This window comes from Clarias gariepinus, chromosome 17, assembly GCF_024256425.1.
Source record: "Clarias gariepinus isolate MV-2021 ecotype Netherlands chromosome 17, CGAR_prim_01v2, whole genome shotgun sequence".
Lineage (NCBI taxonomy): Eukaryota > Metazoa > Chordata > Actinopteri > Siluriformes > Clariidae > Clarias > Clarias gariepinus.
In genome coordinates, this window is record NC_071116.1 from 14,539,691 (window position 1) to 14,561,014 (window position 21,324).

The 21,324-nt window shown below is 38.8% G+C and overlaps 1 protein-coding gene across 2 annotated transcripts in view; it reads left to right on the forward strand.

Moving 5' to 3' along the window:
• The window catches only part of LOC128545576 (uncharacterized), a 42,707-nt gene that overhangs the window by 18,696 nt on the left and 2,687 nt on the right, over positions 1-21,324 (forward strand). For both annotated transcript variants that reach the window (XM_053516008.1, XM_053516009.1), the window contains 16 exons: positions 3,855-6,951; positions 7,039-7,083; positions 8,167-8,276; positions 11,557-11,707; positions 13,109-13,245; positions 14,680-14,806; positions 15,173-15,208; positions 15,895-16,016; positions 16,823-16,952; positions 17,827-17,957; positions 19,256-19,382; positions 19,579-19,611; positions 19,746-19,855; positions 19,983-20,109; positions 20,446-20,573; positions 20,667-20,790. In XM_053516008.1, coding sequence (XP_053371983.1) covers positions 3,855-6,951; positions 7,039-7,083; positions 8,167-8,276; positions 11,557-11,707; positions 13,109-13,245; positions 14,680-14,806; positions 15,173-15,208; positions 15,895-16,016; positions 16,823-16,952; positions 17,827-17,957; positions 19,256-19,382; positions 19,579-19,611; positions 19,746-19,855; positions 19,983-20,109; positions 20,446-20,573; positions 20,667-20,790 — 4,735 coding nt within the window. The remainder of the gene's footprint in view (positions 1-3,854; positions 6,952-7,038; positions 7,084-8,166; positions 8,277-11,556; positions 11,708-13,108; positions 13,246-14,679; positions 14,807-15,172; positions 15,209-15,894; positions 16,017-16,822; positions 16,953-17,826; positions 17,958-19,255; positions 19,383-19,578; positions 19,612-19,745; positions 19,856-19,982; positions 20,110-20,445; positions 20,574-20,666; positions 20,791-21,324) is intronic.

The following is a 21,324-nucleotide window of genomic DNA, read 5'->3' on the forward strand; positions in this document are numbered from 1 at the left end:
GTTTTAACAGCCTTATTGACCATCATGACTGTTTTTTCCCCATCCAAAGTTGCATTCATTTTTGGTCAAGGTCTTAAATTGAAGACTGGAGAGTTGGATGACTCTGTAAAGTCTGTTCCAGCACATTTAAATCATTTCTATGGGAATAAGTTCAGGACTCTGTTTGTGTGTGAAAATTATTTCTCATGCTCCCAGAACCACTTTTTCACAATTTCACTCTTCAAAAATTCCTGTGCCATCAGGACAGAAAACTGATGAGATATCTATTGATTCAGTACATTCAGGTCACCTGCTGACTTAATTTTATTTCTACATACTGTAACGGTGCTGAGTCTAAACCTGACCAAAGAAGCAGCCCCAGTTCATAACACTGCCTTCACAGGCTTTTATAGTAGGCACTATGCATGATGGGTGTATCACTTCATAGGCTTCCCTTCTTACCCTGACATGCCCATCTTTGTACTCTGTAAGGACAGATCTGGACTCATCGGTCCACATAACCTTTTTCTGAAACACAGTAATCTTTTCTATGACAATGGGATATGATGGTTAAAAAATGAGAAGCTACTCAGTGCATCAGTTTAGGGTTAGAATTATTGTTGTCTGCTGAAGCATATTAATCATTGCATTAATTATCTAATTAAAGTCTTTCAAGCAGTTTCTTATTTAAAGCCAAGCAGACCTTTTTTTTCTGCCAGTTTATCTCATCTTACTTACTCATCTTCTGTACCGCTTTGTCCTGTATTCAGGGTCGCGGGGACCTGGGGGCTATCCCAGGGGGCTTAGAGAACGAGGCAGGGTACACCCTGGACAGGGTGCCAATTCATCGCAGAGCACACACTCACACACTACGGGCAGTTTGCGAACGCCAATTAGCCTAACATTTTTTTGGATTGTAGGAGGAAACCGGAGTACCCGGAGGAAACGCCAGTGTATCATGCCTCCCAAATGTAATCTCTGGCAGATATCTATGACGCTCAAGCTCTGTGGTTGTCATGGGAATGTTGCACATGTATACTTGTATTTGTCTCTTGGTAGAAATCACTTGCACAGAGAGGAAAATAAACATCAGCAGGGACAGCAAGTGTGCAGTAGTCATTACCAGGAAGTCCCCTATGGGATGTAAATGTGATTCAGGAATAATCTGATAGGGATACAGAAATAATCAACACAGAGAATCATTTGATCCTATCAGTATTCTCCTTTTATGTTTTGTGAGCATGATTTTGTGATCTGTCTTTAGACACAACTCATTTAATCATGCATGGAGAAGCCTGAAATCTTTCATTTCTTGTTCACCCTCAGTGTATGTGAGTGTGCTCAGCAAGAAAAACGCTCATGCTTGACTGTTCACTAGTGAGTTCTTTTTGGAAGGGCATCTTGGCTGAGTGGTGTGTAAGGACACAAAGTGTCCTCAGAACTCCTGAGTGTTATACAAGGTAAGCTTTGAGTGTATGATTGTGTGAATATATGTAAGCATTCGGCCCTTGACAATGGATACAAAGCGAGGGAAAGGAAAAGGCCTTGAGTGAAGAAAGTAAATGTGTGAACCTGTACCCATTGAAGTTGAAGCTGATTTCTTTGCTGCTGCTGAACTAGGGCAACGAGAGATTCTATTCATAGCTGTACAATTAACTATAGGAGTCTGACTTGGTGCACATACTGAGAGATATGAAGATGACGATGGAGGCAAATCAGGGGCCAGAATGGGACCTGATGTTCGGGGATGTCGGAAATGTGTGGCATTGTACCAGAAAAGCTCCTGAGGCATAAAAGCAGCAAATAATTAGATTTGATTGTGAGAGCAAAGTGATTACGAATAAAATTACAGAGATAGAATTACATTCACTGCAGTAGAAGTGCTTCTGAGTGTAGAGCTCTGCACCATTAAAGAGCATATACAGGAGACTCATATCCTTAACGATTTGCCTGCGTGGCATAGACATGACTGGTTGAACAGCGCAAGTTGTAAAGAGTACAACGAGTATCATCCGGAATGTATGTTTCAGAGCTTAACCTTAGGGTGAAAGCCAGTTCCGGCCAAACTGATACAATATGCTATTTAAAGCTTTGCTTAGTCTGCAGATATGTTTGTCAACAAAAAGCAGGCTGACTGCGTTGCTGCTGTTTGATCACTTGTCTCTGTTAATGCTGCAAGGTCAGTTGCTTAGTTCTTCTACTTGCCTAGCCTAGTTTTGTATTTGTGCGTGTCTGTACGTGTATATGGAGCGATCCTAATTTCTCAGTACAAATGGGTGAACAGACACAGGGCCCCAGATAAACCTTGCACGGAATATGAAACCCTTTCTCCCGCTCCCTCTCTCTCCCCCTCTATCTCTCTTTTTCTACCCCCCCTCCCTCTCCCCCTGTTTGAGTATTGATGACTCATGGTATGGTGATGAGAATAAAATGATGGTCCATATGCTCCTTATGTTCCTTATGGTCTGTAACCCCCACTGGTGCCTGGAGGTGCTTTTGGCACACACAGGAAGCAAAATGTTTTGGGCTTAATGATGGAAACAAGAGAAAATCCGTGCTTAAAATAGAACCATCTTCTAAATGGATCTACACTCAATCATTTCTAGTTTTTGCTTATATTTTATCAGGATCAGAGAAAAAGCCTGTATAAAGCATTCCAGCTTAAAAAATACTACTATGTGGTCTCTCATCTAGATGAATAATGATAGAAAGAGTTTATGGGGATATGTATAATTATTAATGCTGATAGGAATGAGTTTTAGTTTTACTTAGACTTGTCTTTGGAGGGTGGGCTTCAGACCGAGCCGAGAAAGTCTCACTGCACGGCTTGCTAGGAATAGTCTGAAGAGTGACAGTGTGCCAGATCTGTTCTGCTCTCATTCTCTCTCTCTATTACTTTCTCTCACATGCATGCATGCACACACTCTCTCTCTCACAAACACACACACACACGCAGTCCCACTCCCGCATGAAATGCTGTGTATTTTTAACATGTCTCTCCTAAGATTTTTTTTTCTGCTGAGTTTTTGAGGTACATTCAGTTTTATGCCATTCATTCTTTTAAAAAATGCAGTTTTTAAAATGAGCTTAGAATACATTCTAGCAGTTTTGCTATCCTAGTGATACAGGACGAAATTAATTTCTTGCTATTGAAAGGAAGCTAAACCGGTTTAAATTAGAATAATTAAAAGAATAATTGTGATACGGTTTGGTGTTACTAAGGAGTTGTATGGTCATTTAAAAAGTCATTCGAAAATCAGGTTTTTAATCTTTTAAGCAAGAATTTTTTAATTCTTTTTCAGTTTGCCATAGATTACTTTTTTTTGTAGGAAGATAAGTAAATATTTTTACGTCAATGAGCTATAAAAGCGTCCTTATTAAAATAAAACCTTTAATACTGTTAAGGTTTAAAGCCTGTGAGGTAAAGCAGCATTCTGAGTGCCTGAGCACCATGTCCCTGGGAAGAGCGGGGTTTTGTGTAGCAGCTAGTTATAAATGTTTAATGAAAACTTCTTGAACTGCTGTTTGAGTAGGTGCTTTTACACATCAGTTATTGAACATGCAGGAAAAGTCTGCTACTGTAAAAGCAGTGGATGTGAATGGAGCCTGGTGTCAACACCAGATGAGTCATACTGGGCGTTCTGAGACCGTTTTCCTCAGCTATGCTTCTACGTTTGTTCCTCTTAATTTTCCTTGTTTGCTTTTAATATGACGTCTACATCAGAGTAAACCAGTCCATTAAGTTTTTTCATATCTTGTGGACGAAACCTGTAATTTCGAATTGAAACCAGACCATAGCACTGTATTTATTTATTTTTAATGGATTTGATCAGACTTGCATCACCTTAACTGTAATGCCTTGTTCCTTTTATCAGGCTGCAGAAGGAGTCTTTGTCTGAAAAGGATGGAAATACATCAATAGAGAACGTGTCACCTGCTGTGGAAGAAGAGAACGAGGAGGACGAAGAAGAGCAAGAGCGGCGCCGTGCCCTGGCATGCCCCCCAGTGGTTACACATGTGACGTACCGTGGCCTTAGGAAGATCAGGAAGATGAGGAGAAACCAGGAAGTGCGCCTCCATTCCCCAATCTCGGAAGGGGAGGAGGGGCATTTTGAAGTTGATGCAGGTCAGCCAGTCTCAGAAGAAAAAACGAAGCAGAATGAGGCAAACACAAGCAGTTCTGTCATAACTACCCCCACAGAGATCCATTCAGGGCAACCTACCCAGAAAACATCCTTATCTTCAAACAGTGTTAGTTCGGATTACGAAAGCTATGCTTCAGTGGACTCTTCCATTGTAAACTCCACTTGCAGTAAAGCAGACACAGAAAGAACGCAAAGTGCTTTGAACTCAAGTGCCTTACAGACACACACCAAGGCCAAAATAAATTCTTTAGACTGTCATCCAATAGGAACTGGTAAGATGTCTAGTGCTAATGAAAATACTGCTGGTAGGCCTACTGATTTGGGGACAGTTATGGTTGGTGATGGTAATACCCATAAGCTGAAGCCATCAGAGATTGAATCTATACCTCTTACAATGGAATCAGACTATGAGACTTGTCTACAAGTACAGTCTCTCTATACTAATGAGCTGATGTTTCATTTTTTATCTGAAAACCCAGATAGTCTCCAAACCCAGCCCTCCAACTCTGATACTGCCACAAACGTAAACAAACATATTGCTGAAATTAACACTGCCTCTAACTTGTGCACAAACTTCACTGATTTGAAAATCGCACCTGATTCCTGCCAGGCCCTCCAGCTGGCTAGTTCCGGCCTAGATGCATGGAACCATGAGGAAACCAATGGCTCTGAGCTATCTTCTACAATAGAAATTGCAGTAGATGCTCCCTGGCAGGCTGAGTTCATTGTGGATGATGAAGAGAAACAACAGCTAGATGGAATGACATTACAGCTAGAGTCCAAGAAGATAGTAGACAGCATTCTCACAAATGCTCTGGCTGCCTTGGAGAGGATTGATATTTCTGAGCGAGACAGAGAGACTATATCAAGAGATGAGTTCATTGAGGGTAGGGAGAATCTTATCATTATGGGAGCGAAAGAGAGCATGGATGGAGCAGCCAACTTGGGACAGGCACTGAGAGAGCATTTACCTGTTCAGGGTGTTAGAAACTCCCAGTCATCTATGTCAGATGGGACTTTGGGAAGCAGAAAACAGCCAGATGGGAGTCGCTCCACCCCTTCCTCGGGCTACGAGTCCATTGCTGGGTCAGACACAGACATCCGGAACAGTGTGGCTATTAGTGCTGATACCTCCACTGGTGGACTACTCGGCATGCAGGAACTCGGAGAGGAAGCGGTGAGTGGATGTTCCCCAGATGAAGTGGAGCTGCATATTGAGAAAAATTCTGCCTCTCAAAATAATAGACAGGACTCTCTGCATCACAATACTTCACTACTTGAATTAAATTTCGAAGAGAAGGGAGGATCTGCCAGAACTGAGACAAACAATGAACAATTTCCCCAGGATGCTCTAAGTGATAGCAATATAATATCTGTACAGCCAGTCATATCTGAAACCTTTTGTGAGGTAAACAACGAGCAGACGCAATATGTTTTGGGCGAGAATGTTTGCTTGAACGATGCAGGGCTTCAGTTTCCAGCCAAAGACAATCCAGAAAGCAATAATTATGGTCATGCATTGCACTTGAACTCAGGTGATGTATCTACAATCATTAACACTATGGAATCAACGCAGGTAGAAGGCATTAGAAAAACCTTGCAAGTTGCAGTAAATAACTCTGATTCAGAACAGCTTGCTGAAAATAATGAATTTCCAGGACAAGATCTGTCTGTAAAAGAGAACCGTCCAAATGTGTCAGTATTCCAAAGCCATGCAATTGACAAAATCATAGAACCTCATTTGGTCAGTTGTGAAAGTTTAAAAAAGTCCTCACTGGATTCTCAGGACATAAAATGTGGAGACACACAAGATTCCTTGAACTTTGCAGGTACAGTGGAGCCAAGAATAGTCCTTGATGTGCCATCTTCAGCATATGCGATTAAGTGTGGACAGGATGATGAGGTCCAGGATAAGGGGAAGCCCTCTGCTGATCCACAACCTATCTGGCTTCTCTGTTCAGACACATCTGCTTATTCCAGTGATGAACCTGTGTGTTTCCAAGATGTTAAAGTCACTGTTAATGATGACCAGATCATAGAAGATGATGCAGTAAAATCAGATTCTTCAACAGAAGTAAGCGTGGACAGAGCAGCCTGTAGGGTAGCAGCCTTACCTGTTTCAGCTAAACCTCACCAGGACCTCCCTGGCACCTTTGCCATCATCAGCGAGGAGGAGGAAACTGACACAGTATTTGTGAATGACACAGGGCCTTTGCTGAGTCCAAGCACACGTCGGTTCAAGATATATCCCTTTTCCCTTTCCCCAATATATGAGGAAGACAGTGGAAGAGAGGACACCTCACGGGATGATGGACTTCATGTGCCCCCAGCCACAGAGGAGGAGCAGCGCAGTGAGGAACAGCAAGCCTCCTCCATCCTTTCACTGCTGCAGTCTGTAAGTGAGAGGTTGCAATCTTCCACCTTTAGCTGCTCTGAGACCAACCAGGACATGGACGATGGGCCAGATGAACCACAGTACTCAAAGCCGTTTCTCAGGCCCCTTTGGGATCGCTATGATGATAATGATGACGATACCACAATTGGTGGAGAGTCAAACTTACTGCTACACCACCAGCTCACAGGGACAACATTCCCAAATGCAGATCCCCCAAAGGATGAGAGGTCTTCTCCCAGTCTTAGTCCACAACAGACAACCAGTGAAACACAGGATGATTGTTTGATGGGAAAGCATTGTGAAACCACTCAGAGTTGTGCCAACACTCCATTTTATCAGTATTTGAAATCCAATGTAATGCCATCACTAGCCACAGCGACAATAGAAAATAAATCTTTTCCTAATGGGAAAAGTTTAACCTTTACTACCATGGTAAGCATTTTGTAAGTTTTTTAATTACAAGTCATGTCATGTTGAGTCTCTGAGTTTGATGCATCTGTCTGTTCATTGCCTCCACAGGAAGAGATGGGAGGGACCGGGAAAGTCAGTCCACGACCTACTCTGGTAAAGGCTCTGTCTCTTCTCTTAGTTATGCTCCATTTTCTATTATATCTTCTTCTTGCATCTCATCTTATTTTTTATAGGTCTTTAACTTACTCCTCTACTCACTTCTCATCTCATTGCTTGATCTAACGGTTCAATGTTCTTTATGTATTTTCCATAGAGAAATTATACATGCTTTGCAACTCCATATTCGCAACTAAAATTCCTTTAATGAGGAATTCAACTAGCGGATTACAACACTTGCAACAGTTAGTAAGCCACTGTGCAGTGGTTGTTCATCGGGTTAAGGCTCTGGGTTAGCTCCACTAAGGTGCCACTGTTGGGCCCTTGAGTAAGGCGCTTAACCCTGACTGCTTCAGGGGTGGTGTCATGGCTGACCCTGTGGTTTGACCCCTGCCCAAAATGGGATATGCTGGGACAAATTAGGAATTAACTTTCAAATTAAGTCATCTCATGAAGAGTCATTGTTTCAAAAACTTGTATTTTGGGATTTAGTCCCTGTTTTATGACTCGATATTCATTGGTGTCATGCAACAATATTAGACGTCTTTTAGATTTAGTAAAACTTTACATATTATAGACTGTACCCATTTATTGAACTGAATGCAAGATCCTTTTCCAGGTTTAATATCTGCAAAAATCACTGGCCAGCAAGCCTAATTTATGAGCCTTATTTAAATGTATAAAAAGTATAAATGGACATGTATCTATACAGTATATCATCATGTCCACACAACTGATTTTTCCCTTAATGTTAAATATGATTGACACATATAATGCTACATGTGATCTGAGCTGCATGGTGGAACTAGTAATCAAAGTCTAGTCTCTTTAAAGATAAGGATAAAGTTATTTTATCAAGTGCTTCTTGAATGAATTGTTAGCATTTTATCTCATTTAAGCAGTAAGCGGTGTTAAATGTTGGCTGTATTTTTTCATAGTTTTTTTTTTTCAATTGGCTCTTACGATATTTTTGATCGTCACAAAAAAGAAAGCATTTAGTACCCCACTGTTTCCTAATGATAGATCTCTAATGACTGTATACTGATGATAAATCTCTAATGACCATGCCTAATGACGCAGCTGCACATCTACGAGGGACTGGCACCATGTGGGAAAAGTAACGAGATCTGTGGGGACGTGGAGGAAATTTTGTTTCTACAAGAAGCCACAATCCAGGCCCAGAGAGGGTGGTAAGCATGTTTATTGGACTTTTTGTTAATATAAGACAATGAATGTAATCATAATGGGATTAGGGCTCAAATGATTTTTTTTTTAACCTAAATTTAGCTGCAGTATGACGTTTAGAAATCTTTCTTTATAACTCGCTCACAGTTCTGTATATCAGGCACTGCAGAAGCACTGCCAGCAGGCTGCCAGTGTGTAGTAAATCTCCATTTGAAACCTCGTTTGCTCCGTCTTTTTGCTTCTGGTTGCTGCTTACTTCAAATACATGTATATACTGTGTGTATGTATGTATGTATATATGTGTGTGTGTGTGTGTATATATATATATATATATATATATATATATATATATATATATATATATAATTTTAGCACATGTCCATGGCTTACTCATAGTAGTGTGGGTTGAGAATGTATTGTGCTTGTGTGTGTCAGTGGTTCAGTTTGTGTTTATTAGATCAGAAAGTTCTGTCTATTCTGTCAAGCTTGTTATGTGTGTTCTTCTGTAGAGGACTTCACATTCACACACTATGTTAAGAGCTTATGCAGTGGTTCTACACTAAGGGGTGTCCGTTTTTTGTTTTTCTTTTGATTTCTACCAACATAATGGTAGAAGTGAAGTGGAATGGCGTATGGGCTGGCATGGTGAGCAGTGTCAAGAGTTTACAAGCATATACAATCTCCACTGGAAGTATAGGAATAGTAAGGCCATTTCTTTTGATCTTGCTATACGCTGAAGAAATTTAGGCTTTAAGATCAAAAGATGAACATGTGGAAATAGAAATCTGAGCTTTCATTTCCTGATATTTAAATCTAAATGTGTTGCAACTTCTGGGCTTTTGATTCTTACTGCTGTTGAGTGGTTTGCACCCTTTAATATGGCCTCTATATTTCTGCTCTTTAAAGTTTTTTAAATGGTAGATTGTGATGCCTTTATCTCATGTGGAGGTTGTGGGTTATGTGACTGACTGTCGTTTTTGCAATGTTTGTAACAGTTTTCATAATAATAATTCTTTTTTCTGACCTGTTTGATGTCTGGTTGTTAGTACCCCTGTGGTTTCTTTCTTTTTCAGTACATTCCAGATAATTGCATTGGCTATGCCCAGTGCATTTGTGATTTCCCTTCTTTTCTCAGCTTCTTATTGCCTTCTTTCCCTTCTTATATTTACTGCATTTGGCAGACGCCCTTATCCAGAGTGACTTATATTTATCTCATTACTCATATGAGGGTTAAACAATGCCAAACAGTGGCTGCTTGGTGGTGCTGGGGTTTGAACCTGGGACCTTCCGATCAGTACAGTACTTCCGATCAATGCTTTACCCACTGAGGTGGTCCTTGTCTTAATGTAGGTTTTATGCATAATACACAATGCAGTACTTACTTGCAACACATGGGGCCAAACCAAGAGTGGAAATTCAATGTTGTTGGCTGTTGGAACAGTTAATCTAACAGGGCACACCTTGGCAACAAGGAACACATATAGGTAATGTGTTCCTATAGTTTTGTTCACTTGAAAATGGGTGGGTTAAACCAATATGTGCTACACATTTGAATTTAAATCTTAGGAAGTTAAGGGTGAAATTCTGATCTGATCTGTTGCAATATTCATTATTTGATTTAAAACGTAAATGTCTTGAGTGTATAACAAATAAAATTGGCCAATGCTTTCAGAGTGGAATGTACCTAATGAGTTCAAGATTAAGTGCCTTCCAGACTGAGTAGCCAATTCCTACCAGTCTTGGGACTTAAACCCACTTTTTGAAAACTCAACCTTTTGCCCATAAGTAGTGATGCACAATTAATCTCCTAAACACTGAAATTGCAGTATGGAGCTATGCATTTTTTTTTTCAAAAAAGGCTGCAATTGATTAAATATAAATATACATATTTATTTGTATGTGTATATATATTTGAGAATTTATAGCATTTTTTACATTTCATTTAAAGTTATTTTTTAAAAATAAATATTGGAATTCATTGTAATGAGGTCATTTGCTCCATTATTTGCTGTTAGCCTAGATAAATAAATTGAATACAAATGTTACATTTAATACTTGCATATAGCAGTTTATATCGCAATATGCCCCAAAAATAATCTTTGTTTGTTTATTCAAATTGTAATCTATCCCGAACTACCACTAACTATATAAACAGGATTGCCATAGAACATACATATACAGTTACAGGAGACAGACTTGTGGCAGTTAGAAGGCTAGTTCGAGAGTGTTAAGTAGTAGCTGGAGCTCTTTGGCAGTTCCTGTGTGTAAGAGTCTGTTTGTCTAATCCTTTCTTTCAAACTGGCTTTTGTTGAGCTGGCTGTGCTGGCAGCAGACGTGTGGTTCCGCGGGAAATAGGATAGGAGCTAAGAACTGTATTGTAGCGCTTAGTGGACTCTCTTTGAAATTTGATATACTGGTTTTGGTTCTGATTATTGATCATGACACAGGCCAAGCAAGAAGGGAGAAAGCATTGCAGTAGACTTTTAACACAAATCCTTCTGTCTGGATCGATTAAACAATTCCTGCTGTGTCACATCAGCAAGCAGTACTTTGATGGATTGTTAATGTGGCAGAACAATCACTATTCAATTCAATTCAGTTATATTTATATAGTGCTTTTAACAATGGTCATTGTAGCAAAGCAGCTTCACACAATCAAAAAACAAAATAATGGAAATGGGTTGAAAAGTGTAAGAAAGTATGTATAAATCATAGTTATCAGAGTGTCTCTGATGAACAAGCTGAGAGCGATGATGGCAAGGAAAAACTCCCTGAGATGGCAATAGGAACAAACCTTAAAAGGAATCAGACTTAACAGGAAACCTATCCTCATTTGGGTGTTATCAGATAGCACAGCTACTGTTCTCTATAAGTTGGAGCTTTAATTAAGCCTCATATTTCTGATACTGTTATGGATAAAAAAGAAAATTACAGACTTCCTGTTGAAAATTTGTGGAATTTGTTTAAAACGTATTTTCTCAATTCTAAAACTAAAGACGGTCAGACAGCAAAGCTGTGATGAAATAAATTAATATGAAAGAGAGTAACCAAAAGTTAGAAAGGTAATTTTAGAAGTTTTTTTTGCACTACTGCTGGCTAGCTCGTCAGTCTCTCTGGCCTGACAATAACAACTAATCAGGGGAGGGTGTTAATTAAAGGGATTGAAACAGAAGGAGTGGTTTTGTCCTTATGGAAATGTCCTTGGACATTATGAGCAATATCTGTGTTGCCATATATTTTTATGTGATAAATTATGCAAGTACACACTCTTTGCCTGTGTTGTAGCTGGCTGCTATATGTGGAACAGAGATACCAAGGGTCTTGCATCCTGCTTGAGGAGGGACAAAGTATACAGACCAATGGAGAGAATAACGAGACACAGAGACCCTCTCCTCCTACTACGTTGTCTGCTGGCTCCATCCGGAGAGCAGTGAAGGTATACTTGTTATTCGTTTTATCTTTTTTTGTGTGTGACTGCCTTTTATATCCTAATGATCCCAATGGTCCTTTGATGTACCTGACATCCATTTCCGTTCTAACCGGGAATATCCTCATAATTTATTCATCTATTGAACTTACTGGAAAAAAACTAGTCAAAATATAGTGTAAAATGGAGAATTTTAGTTTTTCGTGCCTTACAACAATGTTGTAGCTTTTGGCACACATTTCCAAAATGGAATGTACTCATTCACACACACTGCTTGGTAATGAATTGGTGCAGTGTAACCAGGACAAAATCCTCATGCATTACATGACAGGCAATGCTGTTGGTGCTATAACTAATATTCCAGTCTAAAATGCTAATAAAATAAAAAAAGGGGGGGGGATATTTATATATATATATATATATATATATATATATATATATATATATATATATATAAAATCATGTGGTCCTCATCAATTTCTGTTAAAAATGCATACACAATTGAATAACAATTAAAACCTCAGATGGCAGAACAACAGATTTTTGTGTTGCCTGCCTGCCAAGCGTAGGCAGCACACAGGGTTCATCAGTCATATCCACAACTTCTCCTAAACAATTTGTGCAAATTTGATCAAACCTTTGCAGAACCTTTATTAGAAAGCATGGACGTGCACTAGCTTTCAAAAAATGAAATAGCTAATGCACATCCATGCTTTCTAATAAAGGTTCTGCAAAGGTTTAATCAAATTTTCATGACTGGTTTAGTAGGAGTTGCAGATTGCAAATTTGACTATCCCAGTTTTCTTAAAGTTTAAAGCATTGTACATTTTTGTATTTTTTTGTAAGTGCTTTAAACTCATGGAAGAAAAGCAGCTTAAACTGGGCAGAATTTGAGTCAGCAGAACAATGCCCAAGTATTTCAGTAAATCAACATTTGTCTAGTGGCCATTAAAGAGGAAAATGAAGGTGTTGGAATGGCCAAGTCCACATGTTGACATTAACCTGTCCCTAAGAGAGGAGTATATAAACAAATGCTCTTAAGTATTATTAAACTGAAGCAATGTTTTAAAGTAGTTTGTACCAAAATGTCTCTAAAACGATGCCAGAGACAGATAAACTCCTTGGAAAATGTTAGTTAGCCAAAGATATTTTTATTTTTGTCTCATCTGGATTCTGAATGTTGGTTTACTTTTTGGAAAACACAATGTATGAAAATATGGTGGTTTGTTGGTGGCGTCACCTCAGGATGTTTTGTTTGTAGAAATTGGCGAGCTTGTAAAAGTTGTTTTTAGGCCATGATAAATTAAAACTTAGAATGAAAGCAGGGCTTCTTTTCTCATAATTTTTTAAACCATTCTTAAAATAAGAGAATCTCACAAATACAGGTGATGCATGTTTTTTGTTTTGTAGGATGACACCATTCCAAAGATTCATCTGCATATGTCAAGTAGTAAAAAGAAAGAGCCGGTTTGTCTGCACGCTGAAGCTGATAACATTGGCACACAAGTCCCTGTTTACCTCTCTGACCTCAGCGTGCACTCCGGATGGTAAGGCCTGTTTTATGCTTGATGTGGGCCATGTCTCAGCAGCATGAACAGCATTGTTTGCATACCTGTCTGCATGCTTTGTCTTTCCGGGGCATTAAAGCAACATCATGTATCTGTCATCGTTTTTCATCAAGTCTAAGTCTGAAATGTTCGGTGATCTCATAAACTGAGATATTGCACACAGAGAAGCTTTTCTATTTTAAAAATTGCAATGTTGGTCATGATCTGCATCTTATTTATGTTCTAAGGTGTAAAGACAAGATTTGATAGATTCTAAATACTAACTAAACCTGTTAGTGTTTGCATTTAAACAGAATAGTATGTAAGTTTATCATTTAAGACACAAAAGTAGATTGTTTGTTTACTTATCAGACTGTGCATCACATGATGCCATACTGCACCCCACTATTTATACACCTTTCCAGGTTATATGACCATCATCTTGGTAGTAGATTAAAAACTAAAGGACTAATAATAGACTAAAGGGTCTCCATAACATCATGAGTCAGACATCTTGGTAATCAATACCTTAGTAACAACTAGAATAGCTTAGCTTAAGCTTAGTTCACTTTTGCCACGTTAAATCCACTGCAGCACTGTCTGAGCGTGAAGGGTGCCTGTGCCAACTGGCTATGTTGCATTGTTCAGTGCTGAGTCATAAATGTGTTCCTGAAACCTGCACCTGTAAAGGAAAGGCCACTTCCTGGTCCGCTGTTCCTGTTCTGCTGCTTGTAGAAGTGGGTCTTCAGGAAAGGCATCATGTTCCAGCTACAGTGGTGACTCCTCCCAGGGAACATCTAGCTCTTATTATAAGCAGGGCGATAAGGCAGTTTCGGTAGCAAAGGGTCATTTTTCATGATTAATTACAGCATCAGTTATGTAATGAAAGATCTCCTTGGATCAGGCTTAGGCAGAGCTCTCAGGGTAACTAATAGCGTGAAGCCATTTAGGTGATATTTTTTTGACTGCTAATATAGATTAAGTACAGTTCATTTTTTTAAATTCAGTTTATATCATTCTATTAGATGGTAGACTGCCAAAAAAGTATTTAAAATGTAACCTTATACACAGTTGACTGGGTGATTGGCTTAATTCCACACATTGACTGTCAGTCTGTTCCACTTTACTGGTCTCTTTGTTCCATTTGGCTAAAAAAAACACTAGATGCTGTGTGCTTATGTGTCCGCGTGTCAGAGTGTTAACATCTTGGAGCAGAATCTGACACCTTTAAGTTATCATTAGGTAAAAAATACTTACGAGTGTCCACCATGCTTTAAATATAGCTTATTCTGGTGTTGGTCACAAAACTGAGCAGTTTCTTCCAGGCTGACCTCTTTTATGTCTAAGTGTGTGTGTGTGTGTGTGTGTGTCTTTATCTGGCAGGCAAGTTTCTTTCCTGACATAAAGCCAGTTGTGCTCTTTTTGTAAATATAGCTGGGTGGCCTATGATGGTGCTGGATTCACAGGAAATCACACAGTTCTGGAAGCTGGAGACCTGGCCACACCCGTTCTACAGAATGCTCCCATCTCCTGTGTACGGTCACTACGTCCATTGAGAATGGTGCGGCTACAGTACATTAACCTCTCTCTCAACTCTGATATAAACATCAACCACACATCTGCCTTTATAGATCAGATTACAGCACAGAAAGAATCATTATATCACAATAGCTTTTGAGTAGTATGTGAAACAGTAATTTAGTGTAAAAAACATTTAGTTTGTGAGATTTGCAAAATAAACAATGAATATGTAGTTTATATATATATATATATATATATATATATATATATATATATATATATATATATATATATATATAGTTCTGGTCTTGGTTGAAAGCAGTCAGACCCTTCAACTGCTCATACGCTACATAATTATCCTGTTTGCCATTTATTTTTATTTTTTACTATTTTTGTTTGCCTGCAGGGAGGTCTAAGAGTACGAAGACCTCTGGATCCAAAGGTAATAAAAGAAGCCACAGCCTAATTCATGGAAACCATTAACATTAACAGCTGTTTTTGAAGTACAATTTACTGTATGAAACATTAGTCAAGGAAGAAATTGATTATTTAGAAATCATTAATGCATGACCTTTGTGACCAGTTGTGACCAGTTTTGCCAAGTTTCACAAAAACTAGACCCTAGACTAGATGTGCTCATGGGTGTTGTTCATTTCTCGTGCACTCAGCCTAGTTTGTAAAAGCTTGATTTATACTGTTATCTGGATGTGTGGTTTTTGTGTAAAATTTGCTTGGTTAATCACGCTTCATGTGAGATGACAGAGAGGGAAGTAAAAACGAAAATAAAATCTTGAATTGCACACACTGTGTCACAAGAGCACGGATACACACTATTAGTTAGAGAATAAAAAAAATAAAAAGTCCTTCAAATAGCTCTATTGAATGTGTCCACAGTACACAGGGCTGTAAAGCCATATATGTAAAGCAAACATCAAATATTAAATAGCAGTGTGCTTGTATTGTGCTATAATTAGGCTAAACACACACAGACACAGTTCCAAGTTCATGTATGTTGTGAAAGAGCTTATGTTAAGAACAGTTAGAAAAAGACCAAATATGAAAAGAACATGGCAACACTCTGTTAATGTATCTCGGTGAGGATGGACGTTCTTCTGTGTCTCCGTATAGATGGTGATGTATGAGAAGACACTCTTTCAGGGTCAGTGCAAGGAGCTTGTGGAGAACACACCCAGCCTAGAAAGTGCTGAGGGAGTAGTACAAGTCTGCTCTCTACGAGTCACTGGAGGAGTGTGAGTATTATTATTTCTTTTACCCACACAAACACATGTATTTTTCATCAACTGCATACTGTAGGTGCTAATGATCCAGTTATAGTAAATGATGTGTTCACATGCTTTCCTAATGAAGGTGAAGTTTCTAAGGAAACCGTGCTGCTTGTGCATGATCGTGCATAAATGTGAATGAGAGCTCATGACTAGGTAGATACCTAGCCTTCTTAAGCATCAATCACATGACCAAGCTGGGTTGTTACCTAAGCTAGAAGCACTTTTTACGTATGTGTGTTCATGTTCCAGGTTTCTGCATTGGGTATGAACTCAAATGAATGTTAATATTAATAGGTGTGTGTGTGTGTGTGTGTAAAACATTATTGCACCAAGACACAACTTAAACAAATTCTGTTCTCCACCTTTTGCAAACATCAAGAACTGTTAGCACACTTCAGGACATGTGTGTGTTTAAGTGAGCACTATATAAGTGTGTATAAACCGATTTCATCAGTGATCTCTAGTAACGGGGTGTGGAAGGAAGCCGATATCAGTTTCTTTGTTTTTCTGACACTCCTTCTCTGGCTGCTACTGTTATTAATTTTAGAAGTCCTGGGACATTTTTACATAACTCTTAATCATCCACTTTAATGGCAATACTGAGAGAAAAGAGCTTTTTTCTCTACAGTATGTTTAAATGATGGGTGTATTCATCATGATTTACAAGATGTGAGTGTGTGTGAAGGGTGTGTGATGGGTGAGCTTATACTATGTATTCTGTTTAGCTGGACACTGTGACAAAGGTTACAGTTTTGTGCACTGTGATGCAGGTGGGTGGGCTACTCCTGTGAAAACTACAGAGGGCAGCAATGTTTGTTGGAGGAGGGCGAGTACAGTGACTGTAGCACACTCTTCAGTGGACCAGGAAATGTTCTAAGATCATGCCGCTTCCTTCAGGCTGTGAGTGCACAAATGTACAGAGAAACACACTTTGCTGTATTTGTATATATATATATATATATGTCTTGGTACAACTACTAAGTTTAACTGTTTGATCGTAGTTCTGCAAATATTAGTTAACTAGTTGTGTTTTACAAACATTTGTGGGAAATCATTATTTTAGGCTGTTTTATTTATGTAGGAAATTGCATAATACATGCTGTTTTCCTCTCCAGTGCTTTTTTTTTTTTTTTTTAGCTTTCCCCCAAAAAAAAAAAAAAGGACACACCAATTTCTAAGACGGGACTCATGGGACAGCTGAAATCCGTTGCTGATAGTATAGTGTTAAATGGAAGTCGGAATGTCTACAGCAGACTCTGGAACATTTTTATGTTCAACTATGCCGCATCCAATAAATAAATTATAAAAAAAATAAAATTGATAAAAATTCTCGCCTTTCATCGTCTCCTCTACAAAAATTCAAGTATTTGAGTAATTGCCCAGTCTCAGAAGTTATATTTGTGCATGTAGTGGGGTTATAACTGGGTCAGGTTTAGAATTTGAGGCTCTAAAACTTTGACTCGGTTTGAGTTGTTTATTTTAAAAAACAACACACGATAACCCCCCCTAAAAAAATTCGTACAGCGCAATTTAAAAAAATTAAGCAAGATTTGGGTAAGTAGTAAAAGAAAGATAGGTGAAGCAAAGACTGAGATATAAACGGTTAAGCCTTAGTTTTCACCCTGACTGGTTGTTCAGATCTGTCATTTATAGACTAGAACAAAACTTTAAATTATCCTGTACTTTACTAGGTTAGGAAAAACAGATTTACAATAATAGTTCCTGAGAGTCCCTAAGTGGTTTTGTTAAGCTGGAAATGTTGTGGTTATTCCAGGTTTTCATTGAGCCTGCGGTGTCCCTTAATAATCATGAAGAGCAGATTGAGCTTGTGGACGAGGATGTGGCAGACCTGCAACAGACCGGGCTAGCGAACAAAGCAAACACCATCCATGTTCGAAGTGGAGTGTAAGATATTAAGGAACTTTTAATTTATTAACAACTTAATATACTGTATTTATATGATAGGGTCTGGAAAAGATGCTGAAATATTCTAGGGTCAGTGCCATTTGATGATGTACTCTGACTTGCTCTTAAGGAAGACCGTTCAGTAATGTTTTTACACTTTAGTCCCAGTATGTAAATGGAATATTTTTACTGATAATGCTAAATCTTTGTGTCATTTACACTTGCAATTCTAAAGTGAAATTTAAATATACATTTCTCAAAAACTTTTTACACAAGCTGTGAAGTGTAGCACTTATATATAATGAATTTATATCATTTTAAAAATGAGGTCAATTAAAGGTACTTTGCAGCACATTCTTTAGTCTGCTGGTTAATTGCTCATAAATGACTGCAAAATGTCTGTTGCCATCCATCTGACAAAATATTTTGTCCTCTTTTGCCTTGATTTCCTTTATTTTACAGTCATTTTTCTTAATTGTTGACCAGGCTTCCTTCCTACTGTACAAATATATTAAATCAACTACTAGAAATGGTTAGCATGCCTTAGAATAAATAGCTGTAAGGGCGTAAGCCTCTTTTGTGGGAATATACTAATTAGGCATGAGCATTTCTGTTCCCTGGAATTGTCTCTCAAAGGGCTTTCAGATCAAACCAAATGAAACACTATTTGCACACTATTTGAGGTCTGGGAGTTATTGCCACAACCCCTGTACAGTACCGACCTCGCTCGAAGCCATTTTCACATGTTTAGGCCCTTTAAGGAGTTCCTGGGAGGCTAGAGTTTCCTCTGATCATGGCTCTGGTGCACTAAGAAACTTTTCTACCTTGATGATATCCAAGCGCTAGTGAAACATCGGGATAAGTGAATAAGTGCAGGGGATTATATAGCATAATAAAGTTTTGTTATTCTGCACATTGAAAAGTCTAATCATTTACATTTAGTCATTTGGCAGACGCTCTTATCCAGAGCGACTTACATTTTTATCTCATTACACATCTGAGCAGTTGAGGGTTAAGGGCCTTGCTCAAGGGCCCAACAGTGGCAACTTGGTGGTTGTGGGGTTTGAACCTGGGATCTTCCGAACCGTAGTCCAATGCCTTAACCACTGAGCTACCCCTGACCCTAATCAGTTGTCTTGTTTAATCAATGTAGAATTATAATGTGTGACTTTTGGTTTATACTCTACAATAAGCATTAGCTGTGGTAGTAAAACCTTAAGGTGAAATCTTTCTGCAAACTTTTTCAAGCTTCCAAAGCTTAAGTTGTATGTAAGCAGATAATTTGAAATGTTTTTAAGGTGGGTAGCCTACAGCGGCAGATATTTCACAGGAGAACAGTGTGTACTTGAGAAGGGTCGATACACCGGATCACTAGACTGGGGTGAAAGGCGGAGTCCACCTCTCTCCATCCGGGCAGTACGGAGGGTAAGTGCAAACTGGAATGCGAGGTTCAGTAACAGATCAGGCCCTTCTGTGCTAGTAAAGACAGTGACTGTCATTTGTTTAGTTTTTAAAATTCTATTAAAAACATTGTTGGTGGTCTAATCAGAAAAGCTGCTGCACTCCTGCCCCAATTAAACATGAAAATAATTGATTCTAATGTTACGTTTGTCTTTTTAAGGAGCTTTGTGGAAAAAGGGATCCAAGATTCATGGTACGTTTATTAAACATTATCCTCAATGTCAGTGTACAACAGGATGAAACTAATTGTAGTTCTATTTCACTTGCTTTCTGATTCAGTGTTCTGTATGCATTTGTGTATGTGTGTGTGTGTGTGTGTGTGTGTAGCTTTGCACCTACGACAAACCATGCTTTGCGGGAGATAGAAAAGAATTTGAAAGTGAAATGGCAGACTGTTCCATGTTAAACCCCATGTCATTCAGAGTAATTCAGGGCAGGTGAGACACTTCAAGTTCTTCTGACATGAACACTATGTTCAATATTTCTCTCCTGTACCAGAAAGCCACCAGATCCAGTTAATATTTACAGTAAAGTATTTCTTTGACCCCGTTTTACAATGTTTAGGTGGTTGCTTTATGATGAGAGGGGTTTCTGTGGTAACCAGTTTGTCCTTGAAGAAGGCGTTTATCCAGACCTCACCTCCACTGGCTGCATGGCAACAGCTATTAAATCCTTCAAGCCCATTCAATATGTAAGTCCTTGATTCATGAAACATTTATTTGAAAGCCTTCTAAATTTTTTATTTCCAATTTAGAGTACATGACGTGAATGTACTACTTTTAATAATAACTGCTCTTAAGTTGAATAGAAAGCCTTGTTTCTTTGGATCTTGACATTTTGAATGTATTTATAAAATCGTCCTGCTCTGTGACCAAATACAGTAGCTGTCTGAAGCAGTCACAGTAAATTATAATATTTATGCACCCAATTATTCATCAGTCATAACAATGGACATGCCTTAGTTCACAAATCTTTACATGGTACTGAGTGATTACTAATGCAGACCTGTCTGTTGTACCCCACGCAGAGCTTCTCAGAGCCCTCAATCAGTCTTTTTTCACTGAGCTCGTTTGAAGGGTTGGAGACTGTAACAGACTCACCGATGGAAACCATGAGCAACTTCTTTACGCAGTCTTTAAAAGTCAACAGCGGCCTGTAACTTCCTCAATCTTTTGCTGCTTTATATTGAAATGTATTTTTGTTTGAGTTCATATGATGATTGGCTACATCTGTCGGTGCCCTGTACAGGTGGGTGGTGTACGAATTCAGCCAGTTTAAAGGGCGTCAGATGCTGCTGCAGACGGGCGAGGTTCCATGCTGGAGTGACTACAGTGGCTGGGACACCATCGGCTCCCTCCACCCACTAAGACAGGTGAGCTCCAGCCAGGTGATTTTCTTTGTAGTCATAAGAAGAATTTTTAAAAGTTGCAGTGGGAAGAAATAAATAAATACCGTAAAATTTGATGCCTATTTCAAAATAGAGATTGAAATTAAATGTGGTCTGAAGTAATTATTTTGACTTTTTGTATGGCATTCAGTAGTGAACTGTGTTTATATTTGTTTTGTAGTGCTACAGATGGATTCATCATGATTCTTTCTCAATCTTCTTTATTCCTTATTTTTTCACTACGTAAATTTTTTGACATTCAAGATTTATTCAGCTTAAAATCTCACCCACTCCTTATCAGACTTCTGCAGTCATTTGGGACTTTTTGCGTGTGTGTGTTTGTCTAAACAGTGGTCTGTAGTGCCCTGATAAAACCCACTCATTCCTAAAAAGACATTAATGCATTTGCATAACTTGCTAGCACTGGCAGCAAGGTCTGTCTGTGTGTTTATGTTTAGAAACGTGGGCGTGAAGATGTAGGACAGGCAAATGCAGTCTGTGCCTTAATTAGGCTGTTAA